This window comes from Dermochelys coriacea, chromosome 9 (assembly GCF_009764565.3).
Source record: "Dermochelys coriacea isolate rDerCor1 chromosome 9, rDerCor1.pri.v4, whole genome shotgun sequence".
Lineage (NCBI taxonomy): Eukaryota > Metazoa > Chordata > Testudines > Dermochelyidae > Dermochelys > Dermochelys coriacea.
In genome coordinates this window covers 25,166,763-25,186,088 of record NC_050076.1, presented here as the reverse complement: position 1 = coordinate 25,186,088, position 19,326 = coordinate 25,166,763, and the positions used below count along the sequence as shown (strand labels likewise).

Sequence of the window (19,326 nt, the reverse complement as noted above, 5' to 3'; positions counted from 1 at the left end):
AGGGAAGACGGGGGGCGAGGGCGGAGGGGTTACGGAGCCAGGGCAGCTCTTCCCAGGACCCCAGCGAGAGGGAACGCCGAGAGGCTGGCGGCCGCGCTGTGCGCAGGCCGCTCGCGGACAGCCCTTCGGTCGGCCAAACCCAAACCAGCCGTTAACGTTGCCCACGCGGAGCCCAGCCGCTAGCGCCGGAGGGCCTGAACGAGGGACTCCGCGCTCCTCCCCTTCAGTCCCCCCCGCCGCCGCCGGAGCGGAATGGGCCGCCTCGCCTCGCCTGCCCTTCCGGAGGCAGCAGGAGGGAGGGAAGGAGCGGGGCGGCGCTGGGTCCGGCTCCTCCCAGTGGCGGGAGAGGGGGAGCGGAGGCGCACACGGGCAGGATTAGCTCATCTCGGCGGCGGCGGCGCCTCGGCAGCCTCCTCCTGCTCCGGGCGCCCTCTCCTCGTCCCCGGCCGTGAGGCGCGGCGGCCCGTCCCCAGCCGGCTCCATGGCTCTGTGCAATGGAGAGGCCAAGGTCAGTGCCGCGGCGGGAGCCCCGGAGCGAGCGCGCTGCCCCTTTTCCCCTGCAGCCCGGGCCGCGCGGCCGCTCGCCCCAGGACACTCCCCGCGCCGGGCCTGCCAGCCTGCTCCCGGGCGCTTTGTGCGCTCGGCGCCCAGGCCCTTCCTCGGGCTCCCGCCCGGGATCACCCGCAGCGAGACCGCCCCCAGCGCGGGGAGCTCGCTGCCACCCGGGTGTGAGTGCCCGGCCGGACTCCCTGCAGCGGGAGGAAGCGCCGCCCGGGGCACATGGTACAGGCAGCGGGGGGGAGGGGGCATCGTGCCTGGCGCTCGCAGCCTCCAGCGCAGGCAGCAGCACCGCTGGGGGAAGGGGGCAGTGGAGGGGACGTTGGACTGTAGCTGCCCTGCGCGGCGCCCGTGTGCTCCCCCGGCCGGGGCTTTGCGTGCTCGCTGCTGCCGCTTGCGCCCCATGAGGGCGGGGTAAAGGGGAGAAGGAGAAATACTGGTGCCCCCGCTGTGTTAGCTGCAGGCTGGGGGAAGCCGCGCAAGTGTCCAGCCGTTGAGCCTTTCCCCTGTCCAGCCCAGGGATTTGGCATGAGAACAGTAGACGTGACAGCAGCACACCCACTCACCGCCTGAGTGTGGTGGAGTCTGGGTGCCCCACGCAGTGGATGGGGGGAACAGCACACTTGCCTCCAGTGCTTTCCCCATGTTGCTGGCTTGAGGCAGGGGTCCCCATTGCTGGATTGAGCATGGCTCCCAAGAGTCCTGGTCTTTTCCTTTCTCCATCCCTCCACTGGGGAAAAGAGCACAGATTTCCCCATCTCCGACCTTCCCAATATCTGTTTGCTCAGTAGGTTTGTACAAATGATAATCCCACAGTGGGGACAAAATAGTCTTTTCTCAGTTTTCTGAGCCAAAAGCTGCTGCTCCCTTAGCATAGCAAGTAGACTGATTTCAGAGTAGCAGCCGTGTTAGTCTGTATTCGCAAAAAGAAAAGGAGTACTTGTGGCACCTTGGAGACTATGATGTCTGTCTGTATCTGTTTAGTCTCTAAGGTGCCACAAGTACTCCTTTTCTTTTTGCAAGTAGACTGAATAATACTCCTCCCAGCTCCTGGGGGAAGGGTACCCCTTGCTCTCCCAGTTCTTGTAGGTGGTGCCCAACCTGAATTTACAGAGAAGTTATGCTTTAGTCAGGCATAGGTTGTTGGATTTGGTGCAGGGGTATCTATGGTTGCACTTTAGTGGCATGTGGGAGGCCAGATTAAATGCTTGGACCCTTCTGGCCTTTAACTCTACGAATCTATGAAATAAGCAGAAAACGTTGACTATAGTGGATGGTTTGTGATCCATGGGGCTTAATAGGGAGGGGTAGTGTCTGGTATTTCATAGCCCATGATCTTCATGAAGGGATTGGGAATTAACTATCAGATTTTTATGAGCCCCCTGTACAGTACTGCCGCAAACCTCTGAACGTAAAGAGCTGCATGTGCCTGGCTCCTCTGCTGTTTCTATTACTCATACGCTTGAGGATGTATAGGAGGTACAGGAGATTCACAATGACTTCATTATAGCTCAATTCCAATTCAGAGGAGCTTTATTTCAGTTTACCTTTTTTTATTTTAACTAGCTTACTCGTTTCCGCCAAGTGTGTTAAAGCTATCACAAGCACATTAGCACTATGTAATTAAAGTTTCCTTATTTCTTCTTTTTGATCCTTTAATTTTATTTTGTCTTAACTAGAAAACAAGATAGTTCTATTAATAATATCTTATATTTGTATAGTGCTTTGATCCTGAAGAATCCCATAATGCTTTAGAAATTTTGGTCCCAGTTCTGCAGCCAGATCCATGTGAGAGATGCCTGTGGAGGCCCTGTTGACTTCTTTGGAGATCAGGGCTTTTGTATTTGCAGCAATGGGATGGGAGTGTGAGTTCTCATGATTGGAATGCCTTTTCTAATGATTCAGGACCACACTTTGACAATAAATAATATTCAGCGTAGCGTATTACAGACAGTAATTCATGAACTCAGGTAATGTACACAAGAGAGCTTACGTCAAAATGCATTTTACTTGGTTTTGTCTCTACTGATGGATTCTCATATATTTGTTAGGGTGTGAGTTTTTTGCTGACACAGTTACACCGTTATAAAGGTACTTTATACTGGGACATCTTATTTTAGTTTCCAAACCAGAATAAGCTTTGCTGGTGTAACTGTGTCCGTAATAGGTTTGAATATTTTTGCCACTTTATACCAGTGTAGATAAAGCAGCAAAAGTTTCTGCTGTAGACAGCCTCAAAGGGCATTGCTACACTCCCCTCCCCTGCACATTCCTCTATTCCTCACTAGAAGTCACACCCCGGTTTTTTGATAAAACTGGGCATTTTTCCAGTTTGCTCTTACCAGCTGATGATCATTTGGCAAGAGCAAATGGGACAAATGTCCATTTTGCCAAAAAAGTTGGGATGGCTGGGACAGGGCTTAAAAAAGGGACTGTCCCAGGCAAAATGGGACATCTGGTCACCCTATGCAAGGCCCATCTTTTATCCCTTGTCTATGAGGAAATGAAGTATAGAATAGGATTAGGTAATGGTGGCCTGGGTCTGGGGAGGTAAGTGTGCGGTTGATTAATTTGTTGTATTAATGTTGTTGCTGGGTTAGTTGATTTGATCTGGGGTAACTGATGGGTCTGTTTCATTTATATATATTTTAAAAAGATTTTCAATGGTGACAAGAACATTGGATAGGTGCTCTTCTATTGTGCTTTGTAAAAATCCAAATACATTTTATATAGCTTTCTTAACCATAATAAAACTTAGACTAGCTTGAAAAGACTGTCCAAAACTCAGTTTGGGCTTGTTTAAGCCCCTGAATTCAATGGGAGCTGTGGTGTTAGAACCTGTGATTAGTCAGGCAACTTATTTAGGCACCTGAATATAAATTCAAGTGCCAGAGTTTAGGTATTCAAGTATGAATTCTTTGGTCTGAGCTACTCAGATTTGCTGCTGAGTACTGCATAAACTTAAAACTGGGTTAATAGAAGTCTTGCAATATAGTGTGTATATATAAAATGTCTCTGCAACATTACACACTTTAACACTGTATTGGGGTGTTTGTGTGTATGTGTGTGTGTGTGTATATATATATATATATATATATATATATATATATGAACAGTATTCAGAAATTGAGAGAAGTTGATGAGTAAGATATTTGTAATTGATTTGTATATATATTTATGTACTTAAGCAGCAATTCATGTTTTCTGCAAGGCTAGTTTAATTAATATTGTGGTCAATTTTTTAAATGTAATAGAACAAAGAATGTTTCAGGATTGCCATGAGAGAGTTAATATAAGGCAGTTTGCATAGGGGATCAAACTTTACAGGGCTGTAACTGGTGATAATGTAATTTCAATATATTGATTTAGAATTTGAACTTCTGAATGTCTTAGGATTCAGAAGTCTTAGATTTTTGTCTGTGAAACTGCCAGCAAAGTCACGTCATAAGACGACTATTTTGTAGAAGGGCAATGGGCCTATTTGGCTTATAGTCCCAGATAACTGGACATTTTTCACATATGATATAGTATTTAATATGAACTCCTGTGACTTAAATTAGTTAAATAGAAATATTTAATATCCCAAGAGAGATGAAAAGGCCCTGCTGTATTTTTGCTCTGTACTACCTCTTCACCCTCCTCATGCTTTTCTGTTGTTTTATTAAAGCTTCCTTTATCTAATTTGTATTTGAGATCTCTTATTTTTAGCCAAGCTGTAAATCAATGAATAAGATTCTGTCCTAACTTAAACACACATACAGTCCCATTGCTGTCATGGTGCCATATTTATTGTTAATATGCGAGTTAGACTAACTTAGATTTGCACCCCCCATTAGAGCTATGTACAGTTGTTTAATGCATTCAGAATTATCTGTCAAAGGCCTAAAGCTGCTTTTCTATTTTTTTGCATGTATGTTAAATGCAAATACTACAGGAACATATTTAAGAATGTAGGTTTTAAAGAGACATTATTAAGGGCACAAGATCAAACTATCCCAACACATGGGAAAAATAGGAAGTATAGTAAGAGACCACTGGCTTAACTGGGAGATCTTCAACAACTGAAACTCAAAAAGAGTCGTACAAAAAGTGGAAACTAAATCACATGACAAAGGATGAATATAAAAAACCAACAGAAGCATGTAGGGACAGAATTGAAAAGGCCAAGGCAAAAAATGGGATTAAACTAGCTACGAACATAGAGAGAGAGTAACAAGAAAACATCTTATAAATACATTAGAAGTAAGAGGAACGCCAAGGACAGAGTAGGCCCGTTATTCAGTGAGGAGGGAAAGACAATAACAGAAAACGCAGCAATGGCCAGTGTTAAATAAATGCCTTTTTTGTTTCTGTTTTCACAAAAAAAGTTAGCAGTGATTGGATGACTAACATAATGAACATCAGTGTAAATGGTGCCGGATCTAAGGCTAAAATAGGGAAAGAACAAATTAAGAATTACTTAAGTTAAAAGAAAAAGAGTACTTGTGGCACCTTAGAGGCTAACAAATTTACTAGAGCATAAGCTTTCGTGAGCTACAGCTCACTTCATCGGATGCACAAGTAATCCTTTTCTTTTTGCGAATACAGACTAACACGGCTGCTACTCTGAAATTAGCCAAGTTAGATTTCTTCAAGTCAGCAGGGCCAGATAAATACCTCCTAGAATATTTAAGGAACTGGCTGAAGAGATCACTGAGCCATTAGCACTTATCTTTGAGAACTCATGGAGTTTAGGAGAGATCCCAAAGGACTGGAAAAGGGCAAATATAGTACCTATTTGTAAAGAATAAGGATAATGCAGGGAATTAGAGACTAATCATCTTAACTTTGGTACACAGAAACATAATAGGGTAAATAATCAATTAATTTGTAAGTACCTAAAAGAAAACAAAGTGGTAAGTAACTGTCAACATGAATTTGTCAAGAACAAATCATGTCAAACCAACCTAATATCTTTCTTTGGTAGGGTAATAAGTCTTGTGGATAAGGGAAAGCAACAGATGTGATGTATTTCTATTTTAGTAAGGCTTTTGATACTCTCTCATATGAACATCTCATAAACCAAAGAAATATAGCCTAGATGAACCTACTATAAGGTGGTGCACAACTGGTTGGAAAACTGTACTCTTGAGTAGTTATCAATGGTTCACTGTCAAGGTGAAAGGATACATTTGAGAGGTGTCCCATAGGTATTTGTCCTGAGTCCAGTTCTTTTCAATATCTTCATAAATGTTTTGGATAACTGCATAGAGAGTAAACTTATAAAGTTTGTGGCTGATGTCAAGCTGGGAGGGGTTGCAAGTGCTTTAGAGGACAGAATTAGCAGTCAAAATAATCTTGACAAACTGGAGAAATGGTCTGAAGTAAATAGGATGAAATTCAATAAGGACAAATGCAAAGTACTACACATAGGAAGGAATAACCAACTGCACAAATACAAAATGGGAAATGATAACCTAAGAAAGACTACTGCAGAAAAGGGATCTGGGGGTTACAATGAATCACAAAAAAATATGAATCATCAGTGTAATACTGTTTCAAAAAAAGTGAACATCATTCTGGGATGTATTAGCAGGTGTGTTGTGGGCAAAACATGAGAAGTAATTCTTCCACCCTACTAAGCATTGATAAGGCCTCAGCTGAAATATTGTGTCCAGCTCTGGGCACCACGCTACAGGAAAGATGTGGACAAACTGCAGAAAGTCCAGAGAAGAGCAACCAAAATTATTAAAGATTTAGAAATGAGAAAAGATTATAAAACTGGATTTATTTAGTCTGGAGAAGAGAAGTCTGAGGGGGGACATAAGTCTTCAGATACATACAAGGTTGTTATAAAGAGGATGATGATGAACTGTTATCCTTAATCGCTGAGGACAGAACAAGAAATTATGGTCTTAAATTGCAGCAAGGGAAATTTAGGTTAGACATTAGGAAAAACTTCCTAAGTGTAAGGGTAGTTAAGCACTGGAAGAAATTACCTAGGGAGGTTGTGGAATCTGTAACTGGAGGTTTTTAAGAACAGGTAAGGCCAGGGATGCTTTAGATAATACTTAGTCCTGCCTCAGAGCAGAGAACTAGACTAGATGAAATATTGAGGTCCCTTTTAATCCTACATTTCTGTGATTCTAAGAATGATACTTTAACTCCCAAACTGCAGGAAATACAGATTTACATTCCTACCACAATTTAAATTCTAAACTGTGGTATTCTGAAATTGACTTCTAAATACATAATGCTGAGCAAAGTAGAAGCATCAGATATTAAGTGGGTTTTTTAGCTCCTAGGGAGGAAGGATGGCCTTGCAGGTAAAGCACTGAACTGGTACTTGGAAGTGTTGGATTCAGTTCACATAGACTTCCTGTGTGATGTAGAGTGAGTCACTTAATCTCTCTATGCCTCAATTCCTCATTTTTTAAAATGAGGACAATACTTCATTAACTCACAGGGATCTATAGAAGTACCCAGATAGATGGACATCAGACTGATACTTCTGCATGTTATATGATCTAGAAGTCTTATCTGTGATCTTCCAAGACCTGTGCAGTTTGTCAAACAAAAGTTCTTGTTTGGGCCTCTGTGCGTGTGTTATCTATCTTCTTCCAGAAACAGCTGTTGTCTTCAACACTTTCTTTGCGCTATATGTTGGTGTATTAACTCTTAATATAAATCTACTTCTCTTGTAATTTGTGTGTCCTGTCAAAATAAGTTAAAATAGTACTGGTGTTTAAATTGATGATTTAGGAGGATAATTGTCATAGTTGGCCCACGCTTCCATCTGGCAGGGGCCCACACTTCCAGCATTTGGCCAGACCCGTTCTCGGATCACTACTTGGTGACCATGATGGCCTTCCTCAGCTCGACGAGGCCAGGGCCGGCCTATTGGCATTTCAGCAACAGCTTGCTGGAAAATGTGGGTTTTGTGGCATCTTTCCGGGAGTTCTGGCGGGGACAGCGGTGTGCCTTTCCCTCCGCATGGCGGTGGTGGGATGTGGGGAAGGTGTGTACACGGCTGTTCTGCCGAGACTACACTTGGGGCACCAGCCAGTGGAGGGATGCGGTGATAGGGCAGTTGGAGCAGGAGGTCTTAGAGCTGGAGAGGTGTCTGGCCTCCGGCCCTGAGGATCCACCCCTCTGCACAGTGTACCAGGAGAAGCGGGAGGAGCTCCGGGCCCTGGAGGACCATCAGGCCCAGGGTGCCTTTGTTCAATCCCGCATCCATCTCCTTCGGGAGATGGATCGTGGCTCCCACTTTTTCTATGCCCTGGAGAAAAAGAGGGGGGCCAAAAAGCATGTCACCTGGCAGAGGATGATGTCCCCATCACAGATCCAGAGGAGATGCGTGGAAGGGCCAGGGCCTTCTATGTCAGCCTCTTCTCCCCAGACCTGACTGACGCCAAAGCCTGCAGGGTGCTCTGGACCGAACTCCCCACAGTCAGCCTGGGTGACTGAGACCGGCTGGAGCCGTCTCTCGCTTTTGCCGAGCTCTCGGAAGCCCTCTGTCTCATGCCCACCAACAAATCCCCAGGCATGGACGGGCTGACTGTGGAGTTGTACTGCATGTTCTGGGACGTCCTTGGCCTGGACCTCATCACCGTCTGGGCCAAGTCCTTGGAGAGCAGGGTCCTCCCTCTGTCATGCAGGTGAGCCATACTCGCCTTACTGCCAAAGAAGGGGGACCTCCACGACCTTCGGCACTGGCGTCCCGTCTCGCTCCTCAGCATGGACTACAAGGTCGTAGTGAAGGCCATCTCGCTGCAGCTGGCGGACGTGGTCCATCCTGACCAGACCTACACTGTCCCAAGCCGGACCATCTTTGATAATCTGTACTTGGTCCGGGACCTCTTGGAGCTCGGGTGAAGGGATGGTGTGTCATTAGCCTGCCTGTCCCTGGACCAGGAGAAGGCATTCGACAGGATGGACCATGGGTATCTCCTGGGCACTCTGTGGGCGTTCGGCTTCGGGCCCCAGTTCATGGGCTTTCTCCAGGTGCTGTATGCTGATGCGGAGTGTCTGGTCAGGCTCAACTGAACCCTGACCGAGCCGGTCAGCTTTGGGCGGGGAATGCGGCAGGGATGCCCCGTCTTGGATCAGCTGTACGCTCTGGTGATTGAGCCCTTCCTCTGTCTCCTCCGCCGGAGGTTGACGGGGTTGGTGCTTCGGGAGCCGGAGCTGTGGCTGGTGCTGTTGGCATATGCCGACGTCGTGCTTCTCGTGGTCCAGGGCTCGGGCGACCTGGTGGGGTTGGAGGCCTGCCAAGCCATCTGCTCGGTGCCTCCTCCACCTGGGTCAACTGGATCAAAAGCTCTGGCCTGGTGGTCGGGGATGGGTGGCAGGCGAGCTCCCTCCCACCTGTGCTTCAAGTCACCCGGTGGAGTGCGGGTCCACTGCTCTATCCTGGCGTTTACCTTTCTGCCACACATCCTTCTCCGCCGGAGAACTTGCAGGACTTGGAGGCCAGGGTGGGTGAGTGGCTGCGGAGATGGACAGGACTCCTCCGGTGCGTCTTCCTGCAGGGGAGGGCACTGGTACTGAACCAACTAGTCCTGTCCATGCTTTGGCACTGGCTCAACACCATGAGCCCATCCCCGGGGATCCTGGCCCGGCTCCAGAGGGTAGCTCTGGAGTTCTTCAGGCCAGGACTGCACTGAGTCTCTGCAGGGGTCTTGAGTCTTCCCCTGGAGGAGGGAGGGCAGGGCCTGGTCTGCCTTTGCAGCCAGGTTCATGTCTTCCGCCTCCAAGCCCTGCAGAGACTCCTTTATGGTGCGGTGTGGAGCACGTTGGCACACACCTTCCTCCGCCGCCTCTGAGGGCTCCGATAAAACCAGCAGCTCTTTTTTTCTCCACCTGAGGGGTCTTCCATGAGACCTCTCCGAGCTGCCAGTCTTTTACCAGGACCTCTTCCAGATCTGGAATTTGTTCTCGGTGACCAGGTCTTTGTGGCCACCGAGGGGGCAAACCTCAACCTCAACCTACGTGTGCAGGTGGCGGAGTCCCCCTCAGTGCGCCCTTAGTTGGTCCTGGCAGAAACCACCAGAATCAGAGACTTCCTGGACCATGATGGGGGACTAGGTGAATCCATGTGTGCTCGGTTGACGCATGGGGCTCTCCACCCTCCTAACCCCCCTGCGCTTACTCCAAGAGGTGGGGGTTGCCTTGTCGCCCACTTCTCATTTTCCTGCAGCAAGCCGTGCAAGAGGGAGCTTCCCACCCACCCCTCACCCCGGGCCTTCTGGACCTTTTTATCGGGCCCCTGTTCTGTGAGCCCCCTGGCTTCTCCATTCCCATACTTGGAGCCGGCTGTGCGCCTTGCAGCCGGTTCGCTTCTGAACTGCACCCAGGGACCAACTGTACACGCTCGTTCTCCACACGTTGGATTTCCTCACCCTCGTGTCCTGCCCCAATACCAAATGGCAGGACTACTTACTACTCCGTGCAGGGTATGGAGCCCCGGTGGACCAGCCTCTACTTCACCTTGGTCCCACAGCCTGCCGGGGATATCGGTTGGTCTCTCCTTCATGGAGCCATGAGCATGGGCACGTACCTAGCGCGGTTCACCCCCATTCCCGAGGCCTGCCCTTTCTGTGGCATGAGGGAGAACCTGGCGCATGCCTACCTTGAATGCTCCGGGTTGCAGCTGAGGTTCTGGCTGCACTTTTACCGCACTTGTTCATTTTCACCCAACCTGTCTGTGGCCGCACAAAGTTGTGAGACCTCCTCATCAACCTCTTCCTGGCTCTAGCTAAGGTTGTATAACACCAGGAGGTGGATGCTGGATGAGGGGGTGCTCTACGACTGTGGGGCCTATTTCCAGTCTTCCCTAGTCTCTTGGCTCTGGGCAGAATTCCACTAGGCAGTGTCCACTGGCTCCCTGGACACCTTCGAGGAGCAGTGGTCGCTGTCCGGGGTCCTCTGCTCTGTCTCCCCATCTGATACTCTTGTTTTGAACCTTTGACCATCACGCCTGACCTGTTTTTCATTAGTTGTCCCCAGTCTTCATTTGGAACCCAGGTCCAGTGGTCCCTCCTGCTAGGGTGGGGGGTGGGGGGAGCCTTTAGAAGTTGGTGGGATTGCGCCCACCCACCTCCCAGGATTTCCGATAAGGCCTCACTACATTATGTACACACAATGTAACTTTAGTTATCTGGCCCAAGACTAAGAAACCATCTTACTAACTGCCTCTTCTCAGAGATGCAGTTAACCGCTTTAATTTCAATGGTCTTCTTATTAATGAGAGAAATTAAGTGACAGACTCCAACCTTGAAACTGGCTTTGAAAGTCTTAGCTTTTTTCTTTTCCTTACTCCCTTTACAGGGGAATTCAAGCAACCACCAGCAAAGTTTACAGCTCTAGATTATTGAGCCATGATCACCTTACAACCTTCCTGTGCATCTTCCACTCTTAACTAATTCGGGGATAGCTAGACTACAAGTAAAAGATGCTTCAGTGTTTATCTCAATTGTCTTTGGAATGTTGTGTTGCCGTAGAAGTTGAGGAACATTCTTGCCTCACAGTAGCAATACAAGGAAAATACAGTAGATAGAATCTTCACTCGTGGGGAATACATCCTACATGGGACATGAAGGAGAGGAACTTTTCATACCCAAAGTGGTAGCACTGTCTGTAGAGCTGAAGGGCAGATTCCCTTAATTGGAGGCTGCTGATGTCTGAAAGAGGACATAGTATTAATACCGTCTCTGTGTTTGGTCCCTTTTGTCTCTGTGAGGTTTGTTGCAGGCCATTGAATGAAGTAGCTTCGCTCCTTTGCTCTTGACAAGCCACTTCTGCTTAACTATCAGTAAAAGTTTTTAAGTAATGAATATGTAGTATTGGTAATACATGTTTGATATACCTAGCGTTCAATGATTTTAAGGGAAAGGTTACTGCATTGCAGTTATAATCCTAAATTGCAGTGGTCCCAATACACAAAGTACAGTAGAACCTTAGAGTTACAAACGCCTTGGGAATGGAGGTTGTTCATAACCGAAATGTTTGCAACTCTGAACAAAACATTATGGTCGTTCTTTCAAAAGTTTACAGCTGAACATTGACTTAGTACAGCTTTGAAACTTTACTATGCAGAAGAAAAATGCTGCTTTTAACCATCTTAATTTAAATGAAACAGGCACAGAAACACTTTCCTTACCTTGTCAAATCTTTTTTTAAACTTTCCCTTTTTTTTTTTTAGTAGTTTAAGTTTAACACAATACTATACAGTATTTGCTTTTTTTGGTCTCTGCTGCCTGATTGCATACTTCTGATTCCAAATGAGGTGTTTGTTGACCGGCCAGTTCATACCTCTGGTGTTTGGAAGTCTGAGCTTATACTGTATTTTTCTCCCAGAATGACTCTGGAGCTGCTATTTATGTAATTGGTTCATCTTTACAATTACTTTTCAATTGTATAAATTGGCACTTACATGAAAACATAAAATGTTAAGGAGGGTTGCTGTCTGAATGAAGTTTTGAGTAATGTCTGCCTGAATAATATGCTGAAAGGCTTCAGTTCTTCCTTCTCCCAATCTAAAATCAACAAGGAACAGGTTTCTTAAGCTACATGTAATTAAAATGTCAAAAAAACTATCCCTGAAACAAAACTGACATGCAAACTGTTCAGAAAGTTATATCAAAATGGCAACTTTGGAATTATGACTTCTGGCAAGCTTAGTAGATAGATCAGACTGAATAAGCATAGAATGTGAACTACCCTTTTCACCTTCTATAGGTGGACGCTTCTAGTCAGAATTGAGAATACATAATTGGATGCTATGGGAAAACTTGTATTGCTACTGACTTTGGGTTATCCTTTCAGTCTCTAGGGTTGTCAGTTCAGTACCTCTTTAATAGGGCTCAATTCATGCACTTTTAAAATGACCATATTCTGTTTTAGGCTTTTTATGAAACGCTATTTTTATGTTCTCTGAAATTCCACTGCTCCAAAAGCTGGAATGACGGTATTGATGGGTGGGTCATGTGTGCCACTTTTACAAGTGGAAGGATGTGGTAGAAGTATCCTTTCTTCCCCAGGGTTTGGCATGGTGAGTGAGCAGATGTGGGTGGGGAGAAAACGGCTGCACCCTATATTAATCATTGATAAAATTGTCATCCATGCAAATGGCACTTTGGGGTTTAGGTTGCCTATAGCCTGCTATTTCATGTATTGCTGTATATAGTCTATAATAAGGCTTTTTCATTAAAATGTTTTTCCTTTGTAATGTAATATAAATGTTCTACTTTACATCTTAAAGAATTCCTTTAAAGAACTTTCCACACCCGGTAACTGAATTTGTGCCCTTAATAATTAACTTTCCAATCAGTGTTCTTTTTAAAGAGACTTGCTTTTGATTTGTTTTCTTGACTCTGCGTTTTCTTGACTAGTCTAACTGTTTTGATAAAGTGCTTATGTCAATAATGTTTGCAGCAGGAGAATGCTGGAGGAAATCTCCAGGATGGCCAATATCACTATGAGGGTGCAGTGGTAATACTCGATGCTGGAGCTCAGTATGGAAAAGTCATAGATCGTCGAGTACGAGAATTGTTTGTCCAATCTGAGATCTTTCCTTTGGAGACACCAGCCTTTGCAATCAAGGAGCAAGGATTCCGGTAGGCTCTTTTTTTGTTTTTTTTAATTGCAAATAAATCTGGATCTCAGCAACAAAATTAGTTTATTCACCGTGGTGATAACACTGCTTATGTTATCTTTAATTTAACAGGGACACATGAGTTTCATTGGGAAAACTAGCATAAGGACTTGCCTAGAGCTTTCATTTACTACATATTCTGACATTTGGTTTAATTTTGTTAAAACATATTGATTTCCTAAGGTCACTTTCTGTTATGTAAGTCTTTTGAGGGGTAACTTTTTTGTATGTAAAATATTTGTGATAAATCTAATATTTAACCTTTGGATAGCCATTCAACAGGAAAATACATTTGGGGTTTTTTTAAGTAATACTGGTGATCGTAAATAAGAAATCTTGCATCATTCCTTTTACAGAAAATTACATAACACTTAAATATTTCTAGTTCCATCAAAGAATTATATAACTTGGAAATGGTATGCTATATCATGCCAGACTCTTTCTGGGAGGTGAGTAAAATATTATCTGACAGTGTTTATTTAATAATTTTTTTTGCCAATTTGCTTAATGCTTTACACATTTGGTTTAGCTTTTTAAAAAAGAGCTTACAGATGTATGTCCTTTTCTCTTAAGGAAAAAATTGCTATCCTTGTCTTACAGATTTATACAAATCACTTGAATATCTAGTATCATGGTACCATAATACCAGGCCAGTAAAAATCCCAAGAATGCAGCACCCACACATCCCACTACTGTACTGGAAGTAGCACATTACAGAAATTGCTTTGTTGAATTGCTTTTCTTTAGCCAATGATTGTTGTTGCTCTAGTAGAATGCCAGTATAACTTAATGAATCTGTAAAAATCTGAATTCACTACACTTCTTTAGAAAACACAGGTGGCATGCTATAGTAGACATAACTGCACTATTGCATACCTAATATAGAAGTGTACTCAACTCTTTTCCTTTTAGAATTGTAGCTGGAAAATAGTGCAGTTACAAGTATCTTGTTTTAAGACCCCACAATCAAATCTTTGAAAAGTGGACACCTATTAAAGTCTATTTTAAAAAACTTTTTATTCATTAAATTAACTTAAATAAAATGTTATATTGTTTCCAGTGTGGTATCTTAAAACTGACTATCTATAGTCTCAGTCCAGCATGGAACTGTGTGGGCAGTCCATGGGGTGCACAGGTATTGTGTTTCTTATCTGAAAGGAAGAAAATCTCCTTCCAACACACAACCTGAAGTCTCTTCAGAACCTCTGTCATGAGATACAATAGTTGTGTTGTCAGCTACCAGGTTTGTGGCACTGCAAATAATTTCTTTTTAAAACTTGGCAAAACACTTTCATACAAAGGGTCACTGTTCCAAGGCTGAGGAAGATCTACAATGTCAGGGTTATTGGTTGTTTTAGGTAACTGGTAACAGGATACAAAGCTTTCTACCTTTACAGACATTCATCTAAATCTGGATCATGTTAGCAATGATTGAAAGTAGTCACTTGTGGCTTTCTAATGATACTTGTTAAATTACTTGGTGGTTTAACTCTAGTTCCTAGATGACCGAGTGTCAATTGTGGTGGAAATAATCTGTCTTCCTTACTGACATTCTCTGGATTGAATGGTCATAGAAATTGTGCTGTGCTCACCTCTGAAGTTGGTCCCCTGTTGCAGAGGAGAGAGATACTTGTTTGTGACTCTAAGTCAGGGGAATAAGCATGTCTCAGTGCTGTTGCTTAAGTTGTAATTATTCTGTGGCTATAGGGCATCTGAAAAGAGAGAAGAACAAAACTTGCAAATTTAATCTTCAGGATGACAGTGGATTTGTCTACCTTGCAAGATACTGGATGGGATTTTCAAAATTGCCTAAGTGAGTTTAGCACATAACTTGCTTAGATTTTCAAAAAGAATCCCCCGCATCCACTATTAACAACAAGATGCCCACTCTCCAGCAGTGGAAAACTCATTTGTGGGAACAGTTGGTCTACAGGAATGTAAGCGAACTTGCTTCACTGTTCTTTGAATTCCCAGATGGGCAAATCATAGAAAGTTGCTGAAGCAGTCTTTGGGCTTGTCTACATAGGAAGTTATACCATTGTAGGTATATGGCGATAACTCCCTGCATGGACACTTTTATTTTCGCCTAAGCAAACAAGCTAAACCAGAAAAAGACATTCTTATATTGTAGTAAGGGCATGTCTACAGTTCCAACTTTGGCTGATGCAAGTGATGTCGGCGTAAAGCCGCTGCAGTTAGTATATTGCTTGTGCACATGAATTCTTGGCTCCTTGCATCAGTGCTGCATGTGCTCACCGTGAGTGCTTGTGTTGATGAACAATGCAGTGCGCCCTGGGTAGGTATCCCAGTGTGCAACTTGCACATGCTGTCTTCTGGGAGGATTGGAAATGCACGGTGTCTTTTGGGAAAGATCAGGAATATATGGTGAGGCAGAAACAAGTCACATGGGCTGCCTGGGAGCAAAGGCAGTTCCACTTCCCAGCATGCAACTTTCTCTATCCCATAATTCTATCTATATCCCATAATTTTTGCACCTTTTTAAAAAATCCAATGAACCTGTGGAGGACTTGTCGTCGTCCGCCATCTCTGACAGATGCATGGAGCCTGCATAGCTCTGTGCTGTTGTCATAAGCATTATAAGCACAGGATGCACGATCCTGCAGTATTTGCAGAGCCTCAAAAAGAACTGAACCAGTGGGGAACATGGTGGTTTTGTGGAGGACAAATTGCTGTGGGACATAGTGAGAACTAATTCAAGGTTGTTGGTGGCATTCACAGAGCAGCTGTAGATGGTGGAGTGCTGCATCTGGGCCTGAGAAACAACCACTGACTGGTGGGATCATACTATAATACATGGTTGGGATGATGAGCAGTGGCTGCAGAATTTGGGATGTGTAAGCCACATTCCTGGATATACGTGCTGAGCTCAACCCAGTCCTCCAGTACAGGAAATGAGAGCTGCACTGTCAGTGGAAAAGCAAGTGGCGATCGCACTGTGGAAGATTGCAAACCTGGGTTGCTACCAGTTAGTGTGAAATCATTTTGGAGTTGGAAAATCCATCGTGAGGGGTGTTGTCATGCAAGTAGGCAGGGCCATTAATAATCTCCTATTATGCAAAACTGTGACTCTCTGCAATGTATAGGACATAATGGATGGATTTGGAGCAGTGGGGCAGTAAATAGCGTACATATCTCTATTTTGGCACCAGACCACCCTGCCACTGTGTACATCAACAGAAAGGGCTACTTTTCTATGGTTATGTAAGCGATGGTGGATCACCGGGGATGCTTCACCAATATCAGTATTAGCTGGTCAGGGAAAGTGCCTGACTCTCTCATCTTTAAGAACATAGGACCGTTGAGAAATCTGTAAACAGGGACATTCTTTCCTGACTGGCAGATTACCATTAGCAATGTTGAAATTCCAAAAGTGATCCTAGAGGACCCAGCCTACCCCTTGCTTGCTGGTTAATGAAGTCATACATCGACCACCTTGACAGCACCAAGGAGAGATTCAGTTACCAGTTCAGCAGGGGCAAAATGACAGTTGAATGTGCTTTTGGTAGTTTGATGGGATTTCTGTCAGGTTTACTCGCAAGATTGGATATGAGTGGGGGGAAAAAAAACCCATCCCAGTGGTTATAGCTGCCTGCTGTGTCCTGCATATATCATCTGTGAAGCAAAGGAGGAAAAGATGCCACTGGGATAGAGGGCGGAGATAGAGCGTCTGTCTGCTGAATTTTAAAAAACAGATGCAAGGGCTATTAGAAGACTCATCACGGAGCTGTATAGCTCACAGATGCTTTGAAAGAGCACTTTAACAGTGAGCCACAATAGTGCATAGTGGTGGACTGTGCTCTACCAGGACCTGCTGTTTTGGGTCCTGTTAGGAATCGTGTGGTGGTTGGTGTACATCTGAGTCTTACACTGATGGTGCACCTATTAATTTTTTGGTGCTTGCTATTCATTTATTATTATTACGTTGCGCTTTTTTCATTGATCCTATGAGTTGCATCAAATTGTACAATAATAAGTAAGGTACTCTGCTTTCAGTACTGCTAGATACTCTGCAGCATATGTTGGGAACTAATAAAGATTAATTATTTTCCAAACAATAGCATTTTATTGAATAATGAAAACACTGCAAAAAACATTCTGTGCAAGTTAAAAGCAAATACACTAAAAACTTAATACATTTTTGGAAGATAGTTTAAGAAGGGGAAAGAACATTTATGTCCATTTTATCTATGCATAGAGCAGCTGTGGCTCTCTCAGGTCAGCATTCGTGAAGCTGTAGTTGTCCTTAATGTCCACTGGTGAGGGGTGGAAGGGGAATGGATGCAGCCTCTGATGCCTTGTGGGATGTAGGGAAGTTCTCCATGGAGTTCTCCATGGACTACAAGAAGGGGTGAGCCCAGGATTGTTGAATCTTTAGACCCACAAGAGTCTGTAGCATGTGTGTTTTCTGCCAGAAAAGCCCCATTATGTTCTGGTACATCTCCTTCTCTTTTTCTGGCCGGGACTCTTGGGCCTTTCTCCTGTCCACTCTTTCCTTCTCCAGGCTGTGTGCAATGTTCACCCTCCAGAGCCTCACTGCTCATGGTCTTATGCAGCTCTGGCTTTCAGGACCTCATTGAACCTGTCATCTCAAGTCTTAGTCTTTCTTCTCATCCAACTCAGGCGTTCCGTGGATGTGGGAGGGAACACTCTCAAGGCCACAACTACAGCAGCTACAGATAAAATACACAGAGGTATCACTATCAATATAGTCATATCAGAAAGCAAAAGTTAAGATTCAGAACTGTCCCTTGCTCCCCAGAAGTTTTAAACAAGACATACTTATTGACACTTCTGCTTCAGAGTGCTTGTGGACGGCACCACTCACAGCATCAGCCATGGTGAGTGTTTTGGCTAGGGGTGAGGGGAATGAGCAGGGAATTGCTTGGTTGCATGAAATGATGCATATAGGGCAATGGCACTGAATACTGGCACCATTTTCCACAGGCGGTGGTAATTTTAGCTGATACTTCTGAGAATAACAAAGGCACAGAGATCACAGCTGCTGCTGGAATCCAAAGCTGCCTGGGCCCATGTGCTACTAGTCTGTTAACTTCAGCAAGCACCACTGCAGTAATTGTGAACTGGCATGGGAAAGCGTCCTACCACGGAGGAAAAAATAAGGCTGCCATCCTTAGAAAACTTTGGGAGAGGATTGCAGAATACCTCCGTAAAAGTTTCATTGAGATCTTTCAGGAGGGTTCAAGGGATAAACGAAATGCTCCTTATGACCTCCCCTGCCCAACTCTACAGGGGAACTAAAGCAGTTAACAACTGTGCCACTCATTGTCTTACCACTATCTCTGTAGTACAAGTAAATTGATGAAAAGTCAATAGTTGTGTAGTGCTAAGTTGGGGGTGCTATCAGTACATCATTGTATTGGTAATACATTTATACACTTGCCCAAGTTTATTTCCTCTGCATCAGGCTAGCCTGTGCTTGATTGACTGGATTGTGGTGGAGTCTCAAACAGGTCCTGGCTTCCTGGACTGCCTGGTCGCATGTCCCTCCTCCACCACCACACCCTCATCCTTGCTATTCAAGGCAGAAGCCTGTGACTTTGACTCCTCAGCAGTGTCAGTGGTGGTCTTTGGGGCAGTGGGGGGGAGCAGAGGGGGGAGAAGGGGTGGTGTCTAAGACAAGTATGGTGTACAGCTCTTTGTAAAAGCCCCATGTCTGCAGCTTGGCAACAGATTGACAGTTGGCCTCCCTGCCTTTCTGATATGCTTGCTGCAGTTCCTTCACTTTCATGCAGCACTGCTGCTAATTCCTGTCGTGCTTCTCCTACATCCCCTGTGCAATCTGCTCGTAGATGTCCACTTTTCTACGGCTTGTTCGTAGCTGTGTCTTCACAGTCTCTTCTCTCCACAGGCCCAGGAAATCCAATATTTCCTGTCTATTCTAGGCCAAAGCATCACACAATGGAGAGCTGCTAGTGGGTGCTCACCAAGATCAACAATCAGGAAAGGACATTTCAAAAATTTGCGGGGTTTTAAAATGGGGGATGGGGCTTCCGGTCTGCATGACTCTCTGGGCAGTGGGTTCACAATTATGACCAAAGAGGTCAGTGTTGAAGGATTGCTGGAGGACTATTAGGGTTGACATAGTTAAC

General features: G+C 45.0%; 1 protein-coding gene across 3 annotated transcripts in view; it reads left to right on the top strand.

Moving 5' to 3' along the window:
- The window catches only part of GMPS (guanine monophosphate synthase), a 67,055-nt gene continuing 47,729 nt past the window's right edge, over positions 1-19,326 (top strand). Inside the window, exons 1-2 of one of the 3 annotated variants that reach the window (XM_038415325.2) lie at positions 1-508; positions 12,976-13,157. In XM_038415325.2, the coding sequence (XP_038271253.1) occupies positions 482-508; positions 12,976-13,157 (209 nt within the window). In that variant the 5' untranslated portion in view covers positions 1-481. Of the gene's footprint in view, positions 509-540; positions 784-10,895; positions 11,282-12,975; positions 13,158-19,326 lie in introns of those variants that run through there. The other 2 variants (XM_043491530.1, XM_043491529.1) reach the window with 2 other exon arrangements.